This window comes from Ailuropoda melanoleuca, chromosome 9, assembly GCF_002007445.2.
Source record: "Ailuropoda melanoleuca isolate Jingjing chromosome 9, ASM200744v2, whole genome shotgun sequence".
Taxonomy (NCBI): domain Eukaryota; kingdom Metazoa; phylum Chordata; class Mammalia; order Carnivora; family Ursidae; genus Ailuropoda; species Ailuropoda melanoleuca.
The window spans coordinates 19919991-19936948 of NC_048226.1; the positions used below are offsets into that span (position 1 = coordinate 19919991).

General features: G+C 42.3%; 1 protein-coding gene across 1 annotated transcript in view; it reads left to right on the plus strand.

The window, feature by feature from the left end:
* Nucleotides 1–16958, plus strand: part of FAM189A1 (family with sequence similarity 189 member A1) — a gene marked incomplete at its 5' end in the record, with an annotated part of 496657 nt that continues 479699 nt past the window's right edge. The window contains one exon of the mRNA XM_019808470.2: nt 1–180. Within this exon, the coding sequence (XP_019664029.2) occupies nt 1–180 (180 nt within the window). The remainder of the gene's footprint in view (nt 181–16958) is intronic.

Genomic DNA, 16958 nt, shown 5'->3' on the forward strand with positions numbered 1-16958 from the left:
GCGCTGCCCCGCAGCCTGTCCCGCCTGCGCGAGTGCCCGGGCCGCTCCCGCATCGTGCTGGCGCTCGGGGCCACGCAGATGGCGCTCGGATGCCTCATCGTGGCCGTCAGCTTCGCCGCGCTGGCGCTCACCACCTCGGCCCGCGTCCGCCACTCCTGCCCCTTCTGGGCCGGCTTCTCGGTGAGTGTCTGCGGCCGGGGCGGGAAGGTGCTCCGGGCCCCAGGGCTGCAGCCCGCCCGGGTCGGTACCGCGGGCTCCAAGTTCGGGGCGCGAACGCCCGGGGCCAAGCTGCTGCAGCGCGGGGTGCAGTTCAGAAAACTCTGGGCTGAATAACTCCGGGGACCTTACTCACCGCTCTCGGAGCATCGCTTTCCCTTTCCTATAGCGCTGATCCCGAGTTACTTTCCTTGGAAGAAACCGAAGCTAGGCGCCCGCCCTCCGCCCAGCCTGCAGCGGCCCGGGGGACCGCCGGGTGAGGGGGGGCAGCGGGCGCGCGTCCAGCCGCGGGGTCTGCCCTGGGCTCGGGGACTCTGCGCGCTGGGGACCCTCGACTCGCCCTGGCCCGACTCAGTGCACACCCAGCAGCCAGGAGGCCAGACCGAGGCGGGGAGGTGGGGTGCGATCCCCGTGCGGCGCTGCGACTCGGCGCGCGTCTTGCCTGCGCGCCGGCGGGAACTAGGGGCTGGGGGCACGGGGCGCGTCCGCCCCTGCTGCGGGTCAGTCCCGGCGCGGAGTCCGGCCGGCCCCGCTGCGACCACTTACAGACTTGGCGTCGGGGACTTGGCGTTTCCCGCGTGCGTCCGGAACGCTGTGTGGGCGGCGGGACTGGGCGGGCGACCCGAAACCGGCGTCCGGGGGCGTATTTTCTGAGCTCCACACCTCGACGGTGACCGATTTTCACGCTGTTGACCCCCAAACTAGAGAAGCCAGGGACTGAAAAGCCTCCATAGGAAAAAGCCATCAGGAGATACCTATTATAAGGAAGCGACTGTCCACAAGAGTTAATTTTTAGGGGGATTTTTATAGGCTTGTGATGAAAGTTGAGTTTTCCTTATATCGATAAAGAGTGGACATATGGAAACGGAAAAAATACATGGACAGCAGACATTTATGAAGAGAAGCTCTTGTTCTGAGAAGTCTTGACATCTGTAACCACATTTGGTTTATGGTGCTAAAGTACATAGAGCCTTAAACTGTAAACTCAGTATGTTTTAATTCCTTCTCCAGAAATCCAAACTAAGCCTTTGCAATGAATGTTTGCTGTTTGTTCTTGAATGTTGAGATTTAGCAATTCTGCTTTGCTTTTTCATGTTGTTGTTCTTTTGTAATGGCTTCTGTTCTCCAAGCCCATTGCATGGCTTTTGATATGAGATCTGAGTAAAACTGACTCTGTGACACCCTGATCGATACAGGTGCGGTCCTTCATTCTAATGGGGGTATTAATTTTCAAAGCTTATTTCAGACCACGGAGGAGTCTTGGAGAGCTGATGAGAAACAACAGTATGTGTGGCCACAGCTCAGGGTGTTTAGATCAGAGAGAGGACGTCGAAGGCAGGAACGGGGGGGAGCCATGATTCAAATGGGCCACTATATATAGTTTTCACACATCCGTTGCTCAGTTTTTAGCATTATTTAATATGCATTATTTTCATATCGTCTGTTTTGTGGGCACTGATGTTTATGTCTGCTGGAGCCAGCCTACAGGTGGCAGACTGGTAAATTAGCTTCACATTCTGGCTCCTTCCTGAGCCTCCCTTTCTCCCATTTAGCCTTAGCTATGATTTTTGGTACTCCCAAAGGGCATTGAAAAACAGCTGCCTTTTAACAACGAACCTAAAAGGGAAAACATTACCTGGACACAATAGAAAAACTATGTGGAAAATGTACATTCACTCCATTTTCGTTTGAAGGGGTAAATTGTAAAACAGTAATTCACTTTGAATTTCCAGTGTTATTCCTTTCAACAAGTATAACCTATTAGTTTTAACTTCCCCGGATTCAGAGTAATTCTGCAAATATCTGCTATGTGCAGGCATTCCTCTAGGCTCTGGGGATGACACTGAACACAACAAACTCTGCTTACATTTTTGAGATTTTAAGCTAACGTCTATCCTCTATCTCCTACTCTGGCCCCTCACATCCACTTTCTCATTGCCTTGTTTTCTTTCTTCAAAATTAATCTGCCACAAGCACCTTTAAGATTCGTTTAATACAGTATATACACCATTTTTCACACCTTGTCTCTGCCCTTTGCAGAAATAGTGGTTGGTTATGTTGGGACAGGTTTGCATGTTAGCTCGGCTGTGAGTGGTAACGTTGGCCTCTCTCTCTCTCTCTCTCTCTCTCCATCCTCCGAGACCTGGAGACTGCCCTGCAAGGATATTTTTCACTTAAGAATGGTGCCTAGGGTGTCTGGCTTTATTCTGAAATCTGCCCTGTGGGGTTAGGGCCACACACGGGCTCCTCGGCATCTTCTGTAATGAAATGTGAGGGCTCTGTAGCAAGCTCTAGATTTCTAGGCCTTCTCTGTGGTTTGTACATGGTGATGAATCACTGTAAAAATAACTGCCTCTCTTTAAGAGAAAATAATACATACAAAAGAGCTCACATATTTTGAGCACATACTATGTGCCAGACATTGAGCTGAGTGTTTTATATGGTGTGATAGCGTGTTTCATCTGTGGTCCTTGGTACTCACACTCTTGTGCAGATCCCTCCGCTTGAATTTGGACTAGGCTGCTTCTTTTTTTTTTTTAAGATTTATTTATTTATTTATTTATTTATTTATTTACTTACTTACTTACTTATTTGACAGAGAGAGACAGAGAGAGAGGGAACACAAGCAAGGGGAGTGTGAGAGGGAGGAGCAGGCTCCCCACCCCCCCAGAAGGGAGCCCGATGCGGGGCTCAATCCCAGGACCCTGGGATCATGACCTGAGCTGAAGGCAGACGCTTAACAGCAGAGCCACCCAGGTGCCCCTGGACTAGGCTTCTGACTTGCCTTGGCCAGTAGAATCCTGAAAGTGGAGGCAGCCTCAGGGCTGGGCCTAAGCCCTAAGAAGTCTTGGCAGCTTCTTCTGGGGACACTGAGATGGAGGGTGAGTAAGTAACTTGCTGTATTAGCCAGGGTTCTCCAGAGAAAGAACTGATAGCTTGCTCATTCATCCTCTTGAGGAACTGGCTGACATCGAAGCCAAGAAATCCCATGATCTTGTCATCTCCAAGCTGGAGAAACCAGGGAAGCTGGTGGTGTAATTCAGTCTGAATGCAAAGGGCCAAGAACCAGGGGGCCAACGGTGTAATTCCTGGTGGGAGTCTGAAAGTCTGAGAGCCAGGAGTGCTGGTATCTAAAGGCAGGAGAGAATGGATGTCTCAGCTCAGTCTGAGGGTTTGAATTCACCTTTCCTCTGCCTTTTTGTTCTGTTCAGGCCACCAAAGGATTGGATGATGCCTGCCCTCCTGGGTGAGGGCAATCTTCTTTACTCAGTTTACTGATTCAAATGCTAATTTCCTCCAGAGACACCCTCCCAGCCACACCCAGAAACTATGTTTTACCAGCCGTCTGGGCATCCTTTAGCGCAGTGAAGTGGACACATAAAATTAACTGTCACACCTGCTCAAGGTTACCCAGCTAAGTGGCCACTGTCAGGTTTGAACTCGGTCGCTCTGACCTTAGAGGCCATACTTCTAGCCCTTAGACTTAAACTGCCCCCTTAGGCAGAGGCAGAGAGGATAGAATAAAGCACCGTGGTAAAGAGTCAAAGGCAAAGCTCCTCAAGGAGGTCATACCCCAGTTTCTTAGGAGAAACACAAAACACGCCTGCAGAGGTGAACATTCAAGAAAAATGTGGAGAGGCATTGCATTCGGGAAGGATATGTAAGGTTCAAGGAGCACCTTGGCTAAGTTGGAGATGGGGGGGGCCGAGGGGTGAGGGGGTGGGAGCAGGGGTGGGAGCAGCAGGTCTGGCAGAGGGAGCATTTGCTATTTCAGCCATCTGTGGACCACCTTCAAATGGTGTTGCTGCCCCAGGTCCTTGCTACCCAGCTAGGAGTCTGGAGGTGGATGTCTCCCTTGCGGATGAATGCCTGGCCCGTTTTGAGAGATGATGATCTGTGTGAACAGTTTAAGAGCCTCACGGAGCTAGGTCTTGTATAGTTGTCCTTTAGCAGAGCCGCTTCGTTATGTTTCTTTGAAAATTTTGTGAGGCCCAGGACATCAGAGACAAATTCACATTGTGAATTATCCACATGACCAGTGACGTGCATGGATAAAGACGTAGTTATTGGGAGCTGACTGTGACGGCCTATGTATGTGTGCATGTGTATTTTTCTTTTCTGTAAAAGCAACACTGTTGGATTTTTTCATACTTCAATAGCAATATATACTTGTTGCAATAACTGAAACATAGAAGTGTAACAAAGAAAACATGATAACAATGCCTCCTTCTATCCCAATTCTGGACCCACAGGTAGCCTGTGTTACCAGTGTTGGGTAATGTCATCTTTCCATGCTTTCCTGCACGATCACAAAAGCATCAGAATTTATGTGTATGTGTGAAATATGTTTCTTTTTTTTTAATTTGCAAAAAGATTATAACACATACCATACTCTGACTTTTTAAGTTTAGTATATAATAAATATTCCCAGCCATACCCATTATTATTATTATTATTATTATCCATTATTTGTTATGCCTGCATTAGAGTCCGTAGTATGAATTACTATAATTTATTCAGTTATTCTCCTGTAGGTAATATTCTGGTTGTATCAGTTCTTTGTCTCTACAAACATTGTTGCTTATCTAAACTTAAGTGCCAGTACTTGTTTTTTTTTTTTTTTTTAACATAAATTCCTCAAGTTGAAATTGCTGGTCAAAGGGTATTCAAATTTAGAATTTTGTTGGGTATTGCTAGATTGATTTCCTCCGAAGACTGTAGTCATTCCTACCCACAGAAGCATTTCATCAGCGTGCCCTTCTGCCACCTTCTTACCAGCACAAGATGTTAGCAGTCCTTCACATTTTTTTTTTTTTTAAAGATTTTGTTTATTTATGCGACAGGGATAGAGACAGCCAGCGAGAGAGGGAACACAAATGGGGAGTGGGAGAGGAAGAGGCAGGCTCACGTGGGGCTCGATCCCACAACGCCGGGATCACGCCCTGAGCCGAAGGCAGACGCTTAACCGCTGTGCCACCCAGGCGCCCCAGTCCTTCACATTTTTATTCATTGGATGGGAGAAAAAAAAGATAGTTCCTTGTTTTCCTTTGATCTGCATTTCCATGGTTACTTTATTATATGTTGCAAGTATTTTCTTGCAGTATCCTCACTTCTCATTTGGCTTAAATTTTGGCATCTTTTGCCATATAGAAGATTTAAGGACTTTTTATGTAGTCAAATCTGTTCTTTTTCTCTCTTACAGGTTCTGGGTCCTTTTCTCTGAGTTTAAGAGGGTCATCATTATGGGGCGCCCGGGTGGCTCAGTCATTAAGCGTCTGCCTTCAGCTCAGGTCATGATCCCAACATTCTGGGATTGAGCCCAGCATCGGGCTCCGTGCTTAGTGGGAAGCCTGCTTCTCCCTCTCCCACTCCCCCTGCTTGTGTTCCCTCTTTCACAGTCCTACAATGGAATATTACTCAGCCATCAAGAAGAACGATTTCTCAACATTTGCTGCAACATGGTTGGGACTGGAGGAGATAATGCTAAGCGAAATAAGTCAAGCAGAGAAAGACAATTATCATATGGTTTCACTCATTTATGGAACATAAGAAGTAGGAAGATCGGTAGGAGAAGAAAGGGAAGAAGAAAGGAGGGAGGAGTAAACAGAAGGGGGAATGAACCATGAAAGACTATGGACTCTGGGAAACAAACTGAGGGCTTCAGAGGGGAGAGGGGTGGGGGAATGGGATGGGCTGGTGATGGGTATTAAGGAGGGCATGTATTGCATGGTGCACTGGGTGTTATACGCAAGTAATGAATCATGGAACTTTACATCAAAAACTAGGGATGTACTGTATGGTGACTAACATAATATAATAAAAAAATATTATTAAAAAAATTTAAAAAAGAGGGTCATCATTAAAGAGGTCATACAGATATTCTTTTAAACTTCCTTCTAATGTTTTCATTTTATTTTTTCCATTCAAATTTTATTTTATCCAGAATTGATTTTGCATTTGGTATGGAAAAAGGGCCTAACTTGATTTGCTTTCAGACAAATTTCCTGTGTGGTTCAGTTTTGGGGCCCTCTTCAGTTTTACTCTCTTGTCTATCACAGAGCCAATACCACATTATTTTGATGATAGTAACTTCACGGTGAGTTTCACTATCTGTGAAGTTACGCCCTTCCACGCACTTTGCTTTTTCAACAGCACCTTGGCCATTCTTCCATATGTACTTTAAAAAGTCTGTGTCTAGTTGTTCTTTACCTTAGGACGTCTTTATTTCACATCTGTTCCTGAAGGGCATTTCACTAGATATAGAATTCTGGGTTGGTAGTTCTTTCAGCCTTGAAAAATAGTCCAATTCCAGCCATCCTCCATGTTTTCTGATGGAAATCCATGGTGATTTAAATTGTTGTTTCCAGAGAAGGTGATAGATATTTTCTCCTGTCATCTCCATTCTGCCATTAAACTTGTCCAATGAGTTTGTATTATATTTATTATCTTCTCACTTTAAAAAAATCCCATTTGGGGGCGCCTGGGTGGTGCAGTCGTTAAGCGTCTGCCTTCGGCTCAGGGCGTGATCCCGGCGTTCTGGGATCGAGCCCCACATCAGGCTCCTCTGCTAGGAGCCTGCTTCTTCCTCTCCCTCTCCCTCTGCTTGTGTTCCCTCTCTCGCTGGCTGTCTCTCTCTGTCAAATAAATAAATACAAATCTTTAAAAAAAATAAAATAAAAAAAATAAAAAAATCCCATTTGGTTCTTCTTCATATCTCCTATTTTTTCCCCTTACTTTTTGGTTATAATTTTTTATTCATTTCCAAAGCAGTGACCCTTCCTTCCTGGAGAATTTTTATTATTGTTGCTTTAAAGTCTTTTTGTTTGAGAAGTCCAAAATCTATCATCGTTTTCCCACGGAAGTTGACATTTTCCTGAATCTTGGCACGCTGAGTAATTTGGGATTGTGTCCTAGACATACTGCATACTGTGTTGTGAGTCTCTGGGTATTGTTTGAATCCCGAGGAGAATGTTGATGTGTTTGTCTTAGTAGGCTAGCCGTCCTCTTGAGTGTAGATCACAACTTCTGACCAGCCTACTGTGCGTGGTGGTTCTGATGTGAGTTTAGTTTTCAAAGTCTCTGCAGTCCTGTTCACACCTGTCCTGCATGCGGGCCACCCAAGTGGCCAATCTGGCTCTTGGACGGTGATCTAGCCTGTAGATCTGTTCCCAAAGTTCGTGTTTTCTGTTTAGGGTAGGTAGTACATACACCTGCACACCGTGGGGATGAGCCATGAGTTCAGGAATGCGTGTTAGGGATCTCTGTCCCTGGCTCCTCCCTCTCTGTGACCTGGATGTTGTCTGTTTCCATGGGGCTTCCCTTATCTAGTCCTCCAAGAGGGCTAGAGCCTTACCTTGCTTTGCTGCATCCTTCCTGTGTCTACATTTGGGTAGGGGCCATGCAGGGGGGGGACAGATAGAGAATCAGCAACAAGGCTTTGGCCTCCCTTCTTGGGACCAAGCTCCTGCCATCAGAGAGGAAGATTCTTCTATGCCTTCCCTGCTCCTGTCGCTGCTCTGGTATTGCTGGGGGGCTGGGATGTGAGAGAAAGAAGAGAAGGAAATCCAAATGAGAAAACAATGGGGTTGTCTTGCTGCCTTTTGGCACTGGGAAGCCTATTTCCAAATCCTTGAGCCAGAACTAGAGGGCCTCTGGGCTCTTTCCGTCTGCATGAATGCTCAATTTTGGGTTTCAGGCTGTGTTGAGTTTTGGCTAAGGGACACCGTGGAGGGAAAAATGATAAGCTGCTGCCAATTTGTTGGTACTTTGAATTGTATTGTTCATCCTCAATCTATTTAGCTTTTCAGAGTTTTCAAGTGGTTTATTCTATGCCTTCTATTAGATCTTATAGCCGCAATCGGTGGAGACACAGGGTAATGTATGCTTGCTTACTGTACCTGGAACTGGAACCTCAACGCTTTTCATATGCTCACTATATGAGTCAGACATTCTACATTCAGATAATTGTCTTTTAAATACAAAGTCCATAGATCGTAGTTTTGAATTTGCAAGAACTCCGGGAATATTGTACGTATGAGGAGTTTACTAGAGAATGAGCTTCAGAAAACTATAAAATGATTGGTGACGATTTTCATAAATTCTAGGGGTGAGCACCGACTGTTTTTAAGTATAAAACTAAAATATGACGGTGGGGGGGCAAATTAATATGTAAGTGTTACGTGCTCTGATTATAAAGAATAATACAGCAAAAAAAAAATAAATGGCAGGAGATGAGGGGAGAATAAGGGGGAAAGCAGAATAAGCTCCTTGTCATGTTGGTTAAATTAGCTAGACATAAAAACCGCCTCTTGAAGCTGACAAAGCAAGGAGGAGAAGGTTCAGTTTATTTAAATTTATTTAAGACTATAAAAATTAACACCAAATGAATACTAGGGACTCAAATTGATGGTTTGAGAAGAGCAAGGGAGGGAGGGAGAAGCATTTGCTAGCTACTTGCATTATGGCTCATAGTTGTGAGATGATAATATGCAAAAGAGGAGGTTACCGAAGGAGTGATACAAGCTACTGATAGAAAAGTAGTAATTAGAACCCAGATCCTTCTTGCATACCTAAAGAAATGCAGAGAGAGAGAACAAGCAAGTGGAGACTGCAGCCCACATACCAAGAGACTTCATGTCTGCGTGTAGGTGTTTTAAATGTAAGGTTAAAAAATCTGCCAAAGCTGATGCCAAATATATAGGCTGGATTAATATATGCAAATGGGCTTAATTAACCTAGTTAAAAAACTTTTTCAGGTTGACTAACAAAGCGAGATCCAGAGATAGACCTAAAAGTAAAAAAAGCTGGAAAGGCTAAAAATAAAAGAAAAGATATACCAGGAGACTTCCAATAAAGGGAAAGCAGGTGGACAGACAAGGTGGAATTCATATATTGCTGCTTGTTCATGATACAGTGTAATGCTGTCTTCATATTTTGCTTCTCCTGATAAACATTTTAACAGTTCTTGCTGTTCCTCTACAGAGAAAGTGTTTCTTTTATTTAGAAAATTTCTTACTCTATTTTTAAGTACTTTGGGCTTTCCATATCTATATTCATATCACCTATAAATACTTTTGTTTCTTCGTGTTCAGTATCCTTCACGTTTTAATATTTGTTTCCTACTGTTTATTTCTTTCACTTATTGCATCGATTGAAACCTTAGTAATGTCAAAGGAGAGTGTGAAAGGAAACATTCATGTCTTGTTTTTGATTTTAATGGGAATGGCTTTAATTTCATTACTTTAAGCTGATGTTTGCTTTTATTTTTTAGCAGATGGGTAATTTTGATTGCTTAAATTTTGCTACAATACCAAGCATGTGGAGAAGTTATAAGAAAAGTCCAAAGAATCCCATACCCGTAACCTAGGGTATATTAATAATTCACCAATTCTTAACATTTTTTTGCCTCATTAGCTTTATCGTTTCCAGACCCCCAAACTTCTGATTGACCAACTGATCCATCAGGAATGCATCCATCTACATATTATTTCTGAATCACTTACAAGTACATTGCAGACCTCATGCCCCTTTGCCCCTGAATACTTCAGTGTATATTTCCTTGTAAGGACATATCATAAACATGGGCAATAATAAAAGTCAGGAAATTAACCTTGCACAACACTGTTACCTATGGTCCATATTCAAATTTTGTCAATTGTCCCCAAAATGTTCCGTATAAATATTTCTTCCTGCCTACTCTCCAGTCTAGTGTTCAAGTTAGGAATTTAAAAGTCATACTTAGGGAATTAACTTCTGTTTAGAATTCTTTTAAAGGATGACTGCTGAATTTTTCAGATGTTTTCAGTCATATATTTATACAATCCCTTGGTTTTTCTCCTTCAGTAATTGATATACTGAAGTATGTTGATAGGTTTCCTAACATTGAATTATCCTTGGATTTCTGGAATAAACTTTATCACTTATTCTCTTAATATAGTGTTGGAATCCACGTGCTAATATATTAAGATGTTTGCTTCTATAATCATATAAAGTCGGGCTGGAGTTTGTTCATGCATGTACACTATAGTTAAGTTGTGCTGGCTTTGTAATATAAATTGCTTTCCATATTTTTCTGTGGATTAGCTCAGGAAGGATCTGTTCTTTATAAGTTAGCTCATCTGTAAAGTCTATAAACTGCCTACTTTAAGTTATAGATTCTTTTTTTTAAAGTGATAGTTTCTTAACCGTTAATTGTCTTACATATTAGTCTATTCAAGTTGTCTTCTTCAGCAAATTTTGGCTTTTGGTTTTATGTATTTTTTTCTACTTGAAAATTGTCACTGGCTGTCTATTATGATCATTTCTAATTCATTAATTTCCACTTTTTATTCTTATACATTCTTCTATTTTGTTTTATTTTCTTAGTTTTGTAGATTTGTGATACGTAACTGATATGTCAGTTGCATATTTGACATTCATTTTTTAAATAATAAAAGCAATTACAGTTAAAATTTTATTGATTGAGCCATAGGTATATTTGTAGCACATCGATTTCAATACAGAGTTCTCCCACTTACATTCATTTTTAGATGTTTATAATTTTAATTTTGATTTTTCTTTGATCCTGGGCTTCTATAAAATAATTTTTCTTAATTAGCAGATAGTCTTTTTTGAGAGGCGGAGGTTGGATGTCATTGTTACTGATTATCTTGTTTTACCTAAGGATAGTCTATGTGGCTTGCAAGGTTTTTTTTGTAATATAGCGGTTTTTAAAATCATCAGTACTCAGGGCACCTGGGTGGCTCAGTCGGTTAAGTGTCCGCCTTTGGTTCACGTCATGATCCCAGCCAGGGTCCTGCTGAGCAAGGAGTGTACTTCTCCCTCTCCTCCCCACTCATGCTCTTTCTCGCTCTGTATGTCTCAAATAAATAAATAAAATCTTTTAAAAAATCATCAGTACATTGTTAATTTTTTCAAAGTTAAATCCTTTTTTTTTTGTCTGTGTGATATGTTACATTATTTGACAGTTATGTTAAAGTCATCCCCTCTGTTTTGTGTTTTACATTCCTGTATTTCTATGACTTTGCTTTATGTTTTTTACCTTGATGTTTTGTGTGTGTTTATGACTACACCTTATTTATTGGTGATGTCTTTTGTCATAACATGGTATACATCTTTGTTCTATTCTGAGCTATTGGTATTGGATTTCACTTTAATTGATATTAGTATCATCATGCCTACCTTTAAAAAAAAATTTACAACAACCTTAGAGACTTTCATTGTCCTTATGATTTTTGTACTCAACACCTTTTCTTGATTGAGTCACATATTTATCAGTTTCTTTGCTTATCATTGCTTCTTATATCCTGTTACTTCCTTGGGGTTTAAATTTCTTCTTTAGTCAAATGCGTCGTTAGTAATTCTTTCAGTGAAGGTTTGCAAATTACTGTTTGTCTGAAAAAATTCTCTGTTTCACCCTATCTTTTGGAAGATTGTTGATCTGGGTGTAGAATTCTAAGTTGATGGTTATTTTTCCTCAGTATTTTGAGGATGCCTTCTTGCCTCTGGTTTTGTAGAACTTTTGCTATGAGTCTGCTTATAAGAAATCTGTCTTTTCCTGGGTTGCTTTAAAGGTTATCTTTTTCACTTGCTGGTCTGCATTTCCAACAAATGTAGATTTATGGCATGAATCCTGTTCTGGAGTTAAGCTATTTGTGTCAGAAGATTGAACGTGTCTTTCCGTATGTATCTTCAACTTCCTTCTTTCTGTATCTTGGACTTCCTTCTATCCTGCTTGTCCCTGTTCCTCTTGTTCAGATTGTCTAACTCTGTCTTTATGTGCCACAGTCTGAAAACTTCCTTATGTTTCTTCCAGTTCACAGGCTCCGTTTTTAGCTGTTTCTTTCTTTCTTTTTTTTTTTTTTTAAGATTTTATTTATTTATTTGACAGAGAGACAGCCAGCGAGAGAGAGAACACAAGCAGGGGGAGTGGGAGAGGAAGAAGCAGGCTCTCAGTGGAGGAGCCCGATGTGGGGCTCGATCCCAGAACGCTGGGATCATGCCCTGAGCCGAAGGCAGACGATTAATGACTGCACCACCCAGGCACCCCCGTTTTTAGCTGTTTCTTATCAGCTATTGAACCTGTCCTTTGAGTTTTTTATTTCAATGACTATATTTTTTATTTCCAAAGGTTCTATTTTGGTCTTTTCTAAATCTGCCTTTTCTTCTTCTGTCATAGTACTTTGTCCTTTTCTTAAGGTCTCGATTCTCTCTTTTATGTCTTTAGTAAGTTTAAACAAACATGGTTTTATATACCTTGGCATTTGGTGTTTCCCTTACTAGAAGTTCTGTGGACTACTCCTATGTGTTGTCTGCTCATGGGTGGGTGATCTGATTTCCTTGTATATTTTGTGATAGTGTTTTTTAGGGGGGAGAGGGGTTGAGCTCATCTTTAGTACCCTTCTGCTGTAGAATCCTCGTGTAGTCAGATAAGCACTCATTCCTTTGGAGAGGCTTTGCAAAACTTTTTTTTTTTTTTTTTTTTTGCAAAACTTTTGTTAGCTGCCAGATATCACCATCTGGGACCAAATTTTCTGTTAATTTATTTGCTTGAGTGTTCCTACATCATGTGCGTGCCAGAAATTTATTGAATGTTCATTCCTTGAGGGTGGTAGCTTTATGCTTTGATTTCCATTCCGGCTTTCCCTACCTATTGTGGACCAGAGATCCTGAATTTCCTTCCAGTTTGGACATTAGCTAAGCCTCTGGCTATCATAGCTGCCACTCCTCACCCTTTACCTTGGCTGCATTCAACATGAAACATTTTGCTTCATGTAAGTGGAATCATGTAATATTTGTCTTTTTTTTTTTTTTTTTTTAAAGATTTTATTTATTTATTTGACAGAGAGACAGCCAGCGAGAGAGGGAACACAAGCAGGGGGAGTGGGAGAGGAAGAAGCAGGCTCACAGCAGAGGAGCCTGATGTGGGGCTCGATCCCATAACGCCGGGATCACGCCCTGAGCCGAAGGCAGACGCTTAACCGCTGTGCCACCCAGGCGCCCCAATATTTGTCTTTTTTCTGACTGACTTATTCTACTCAGCATAATGTCCACAAGGTTCATCTATGTCATTGCCTGTGACAGAATTTCCTTTCTTTTTAAGGCTGAATAATATTCTGTTGTATATATGTACCGCATTCTGCTTATCCATTTACCCTTCAGTGGACACTTCGGTTGTTTCCACCTCTTGGGTACTGTGAATAATGCTGTGTACGTGGCTGTATACATATCTGTTCTCAAGTTGATTTTTATTCCATTCTCCAACCCTCCTCTCCTCTGCTTCTCCCTTCTTCTGGTGGTTATATTTTCATCTTGGACAATCTATTTCAATCTGAATTTTCTTCCTTTTTTTATTTTAAAGATTCAATTATTTTTTAAAAAGTATTATCTACACCCAATGTGGGGCTTGAACTTACAATCCTAAGATCAAGAGTTGCATGCTCTATGACTGAGCCAGCCAGGTGCCCCATCAGTCTGAATTTAAAAAAAAAAAAATTATTTATTTATTTTAGAGAGAGAGAGAAAGAGTGGTGGGGGGAGGGGCAGAGGGAAAGGGAGAGAGTAACTCAAGCAGACTCTGGGCTGAGCACAGAGCCCGATGGAGGGCTCGATCCCACCACCCTGAGATCACGACCTGATCCCAAGACCTGACCTGAAACCAAGAGTCAGATGCTTAACTGACTATGCTACCCAGGCACTCCCAATCTGAATTTTCTAATAGCATACCAAATTAAATCATTGATATGATTACTGTCCTTTTCATTCAAACCGAAAGGTTCCTTCACCCCTTCCCACCCCTCAGTTCCATCAGCTCCTACCCCCTGCCCAGCAGCCCCTCAGGAAGAAATCTCTGGAATCTTTCTCTGTCCCTGGTTCAATTTGACAGGCTAGTTCAAAAGGAAATAGATTTTGAACATTATATAGTATATATACTTTAAATGCATGAGGGAGAATATTTTTTTGCTCCATAGTTCAGTCTTTTATTGGGAAATTTTGAATTTGAATCTTGAAAAGGTCAAAATGTCCTGTATCTTATGGTTTTATTGAAGAGTAAAGAAAATGTCTTAAAGCCCATGATGGTTTCTTAGACGCCTTGATATTGTTGGTGTATTTGTTGATGAATTCAGACCATGTGTGAGGTGCTGGATCCTCACAGAGCTGGTGTCAGGGTGACAGCAACAGAAGGAGAGATATTGATAGACACAGCGAAAGCTAGGGCAGGGCTTCCTCTTGGCCCCCAGCACCCCACCCTCCTTGGTTCTCCACAGGTACCTGCTGCTGAACGTTGCCTGGTGAAGGAAGGAACCACCCCCCCCGCCCCCGGTCCTTGGAGAAACCACTTTGCCTTTCTCACTGGGGCAGTATGTGTAATGGCTCCTGTTAGCTTTTCTGGACGCTCCATAGGAGTGCCTGCCCATGTGCCCACCTGGGCCCTTTCTTTGAGACGCCGGGTGTGATTTCTAGCAAAATCTGATTTCCAGGCCCACCGTCGCCACCATACCCGAATTCTGTTTCTGCATTTAGGCACTTTAACTGACCTGACATTGATACCATGTTTTGGAATTATAGTTTCAATTTATTTTTTTTTTTTTGTTTTGTTTTTGTTTTTTTTTTTAAAGATTTTATTTATTTGACAGAGATAGAGACAGCCAGCGAGAGAGGGAACACAAGCAGAGGGAGTGGGAGAGGAAGAAGCAGGCTCATAGCAGAGGAGCCTGATGTGGCTCGATCCCATAACGCCAGGATCACGCCCTGAGCCGAAGGCAGACGCTTAACCGCTGTGCCACCCAGGCGCCCCTATAGTTTCAATTTATAATCATGGCCTGCTTTTATTTCCTCTACATCTAACTGTTGACAAAAACATCGTATTTTCCTTAACAGGTACAGTTATAGTGAAGTGGACAGTTATTTAACGAGGCTACAGGAATTGACGATACTGGCATTTTGGAGGGGGGAGTGTTCAGTCATATATTCAGGGCATGGCAAATGTAAACAAATGACTTCTTTTGTATCAGCAGTTACAGAGCCTATGACTCAATTATCTACCACCTTAAAATTTAAGCACATTCTTTTATAGAAAAAATATAGAAAATTTGAAATTCATGAAAAAGTAAATTTTTATTTGAAAAATACTGAGGTTATCTAATAATAAGTGAAGTGTTGGCTTCTCATCCATGATGAGAAATTATAGATAATGGCTTTGATAGTGAACTTGGGTGGTGATTTTAAAAAGGAGATTTGGAACCCTCAGCAAAATTCGAAAGGACTATGATAATGACACCTACTTAACATGTTAATAAGCTACTTAGCCAAAAGAGCATATGCTGGTCAGAATCACCTGATTTCAGAAAAAAACATACTTTTTTTTTCAGTTATATCCCACAGAGTTCTTTTCAGCTATTCACAAAGGGACACTCACTACCTTTTTAGACACTGATTTTTGACTCAGTCTCAGACAAAGACAAAGGAACACAGCATCTGCTTTTCACCTGCCAATTTTATCAAATTCAACATTGGTGTCCCCCATGTCCTCTCTCCATGCCCACCATGTGCCACGAGATGGGGGTGGGGCTCAGTGCCGGCTCTTTTTTCTTGAAAGGAAATAACACCGAGGAAGTGGATTAATGGAGGCTTCGGTCTGTTGTAACTGGTGGTTGGTAAATAGCTTCTTCCAAGATGGACTTTCTTTTTGAAAAAATATACAGTCTATGATACTTTTTATTTTTTTGTTGCTATATAATCAATAACAACAACAACAAAATAGAAACAAAAGAAAACAAAGAGCTGGGAACCCCTTGAGCAAGGCACTGCACGGGGACTTCAAGAGCTCTACCAGGTGCCATTGAGTGTCACGCAGATGGCGCCTCTCAGGTGAGGGGAATGGAATCAGCGTTTAGGAGAAAGAGAAACAATGTTTCCGTGTGGAGAAACAGCGCTGGTGGTGCATGTTCTCTTGAAAGCACTCGTTCCTCTTTCTCTCTGTTTTACGGTGGTGATCGTGATTCTGACGGTGATGACAAAAGTATCAGCTCTCTAATTTTGTGGAAATTACAATGCATATAGCATGGAAGGATACCGACTGAAATGCAAAAATCCATCCCTCAGCTCCTGCCTTCCCCATTCCTCAAAGTTAAATATTTTCAACCCTTCTGTTGTTATTTCTTTGGTGGCTGGCACACCGTTGTCTTCCTGTCTGGTGTCCCTGGAGAGACATCCGATGCCTACTATCGGCTCATTTTTTTTTTTTTTTTGGTCAATATAGCCAGTTTTTCCCTTCTGGGAACTTCTAGGGGCTGCTCTTTGTTCTTGGGTGTTGTGATACTCTGCAGGGTTTAGTGAAGGGTCTTAGCTATTCTATGTGTCCCTTCTTTAATGCTGGAAATCTGGTTCTTTGATTATTTTCACATCTTGAGGTTTTTTTTTGTGTGTGTGCTCTTCTTTCATGGAACTCCGTTTCCCTGGATGTTTGACCTGTGTTGATCTTCTGGGCTTCTCTGCTTGTCCTCCCGTTTTTTAGATGCCTTTGCCTTCCGCTTTGTTATCTGAGAGATTTCTTCAGCTTCAGCTTCTGGATCATCTATGGAAGATTTAAAAAGTAATTGCAGCTGTGACACAGGGCCGGACAATTGGAAGGATTCTGGAGACTGCGGAGTGTATCCGAGGAAGGCTTTAATGCAGGGAGAGTTCAGTGCAGCAGGAGAGAAAAGCACAAGCAAATATCAGAGAGCTCTGGGCCACCCCAG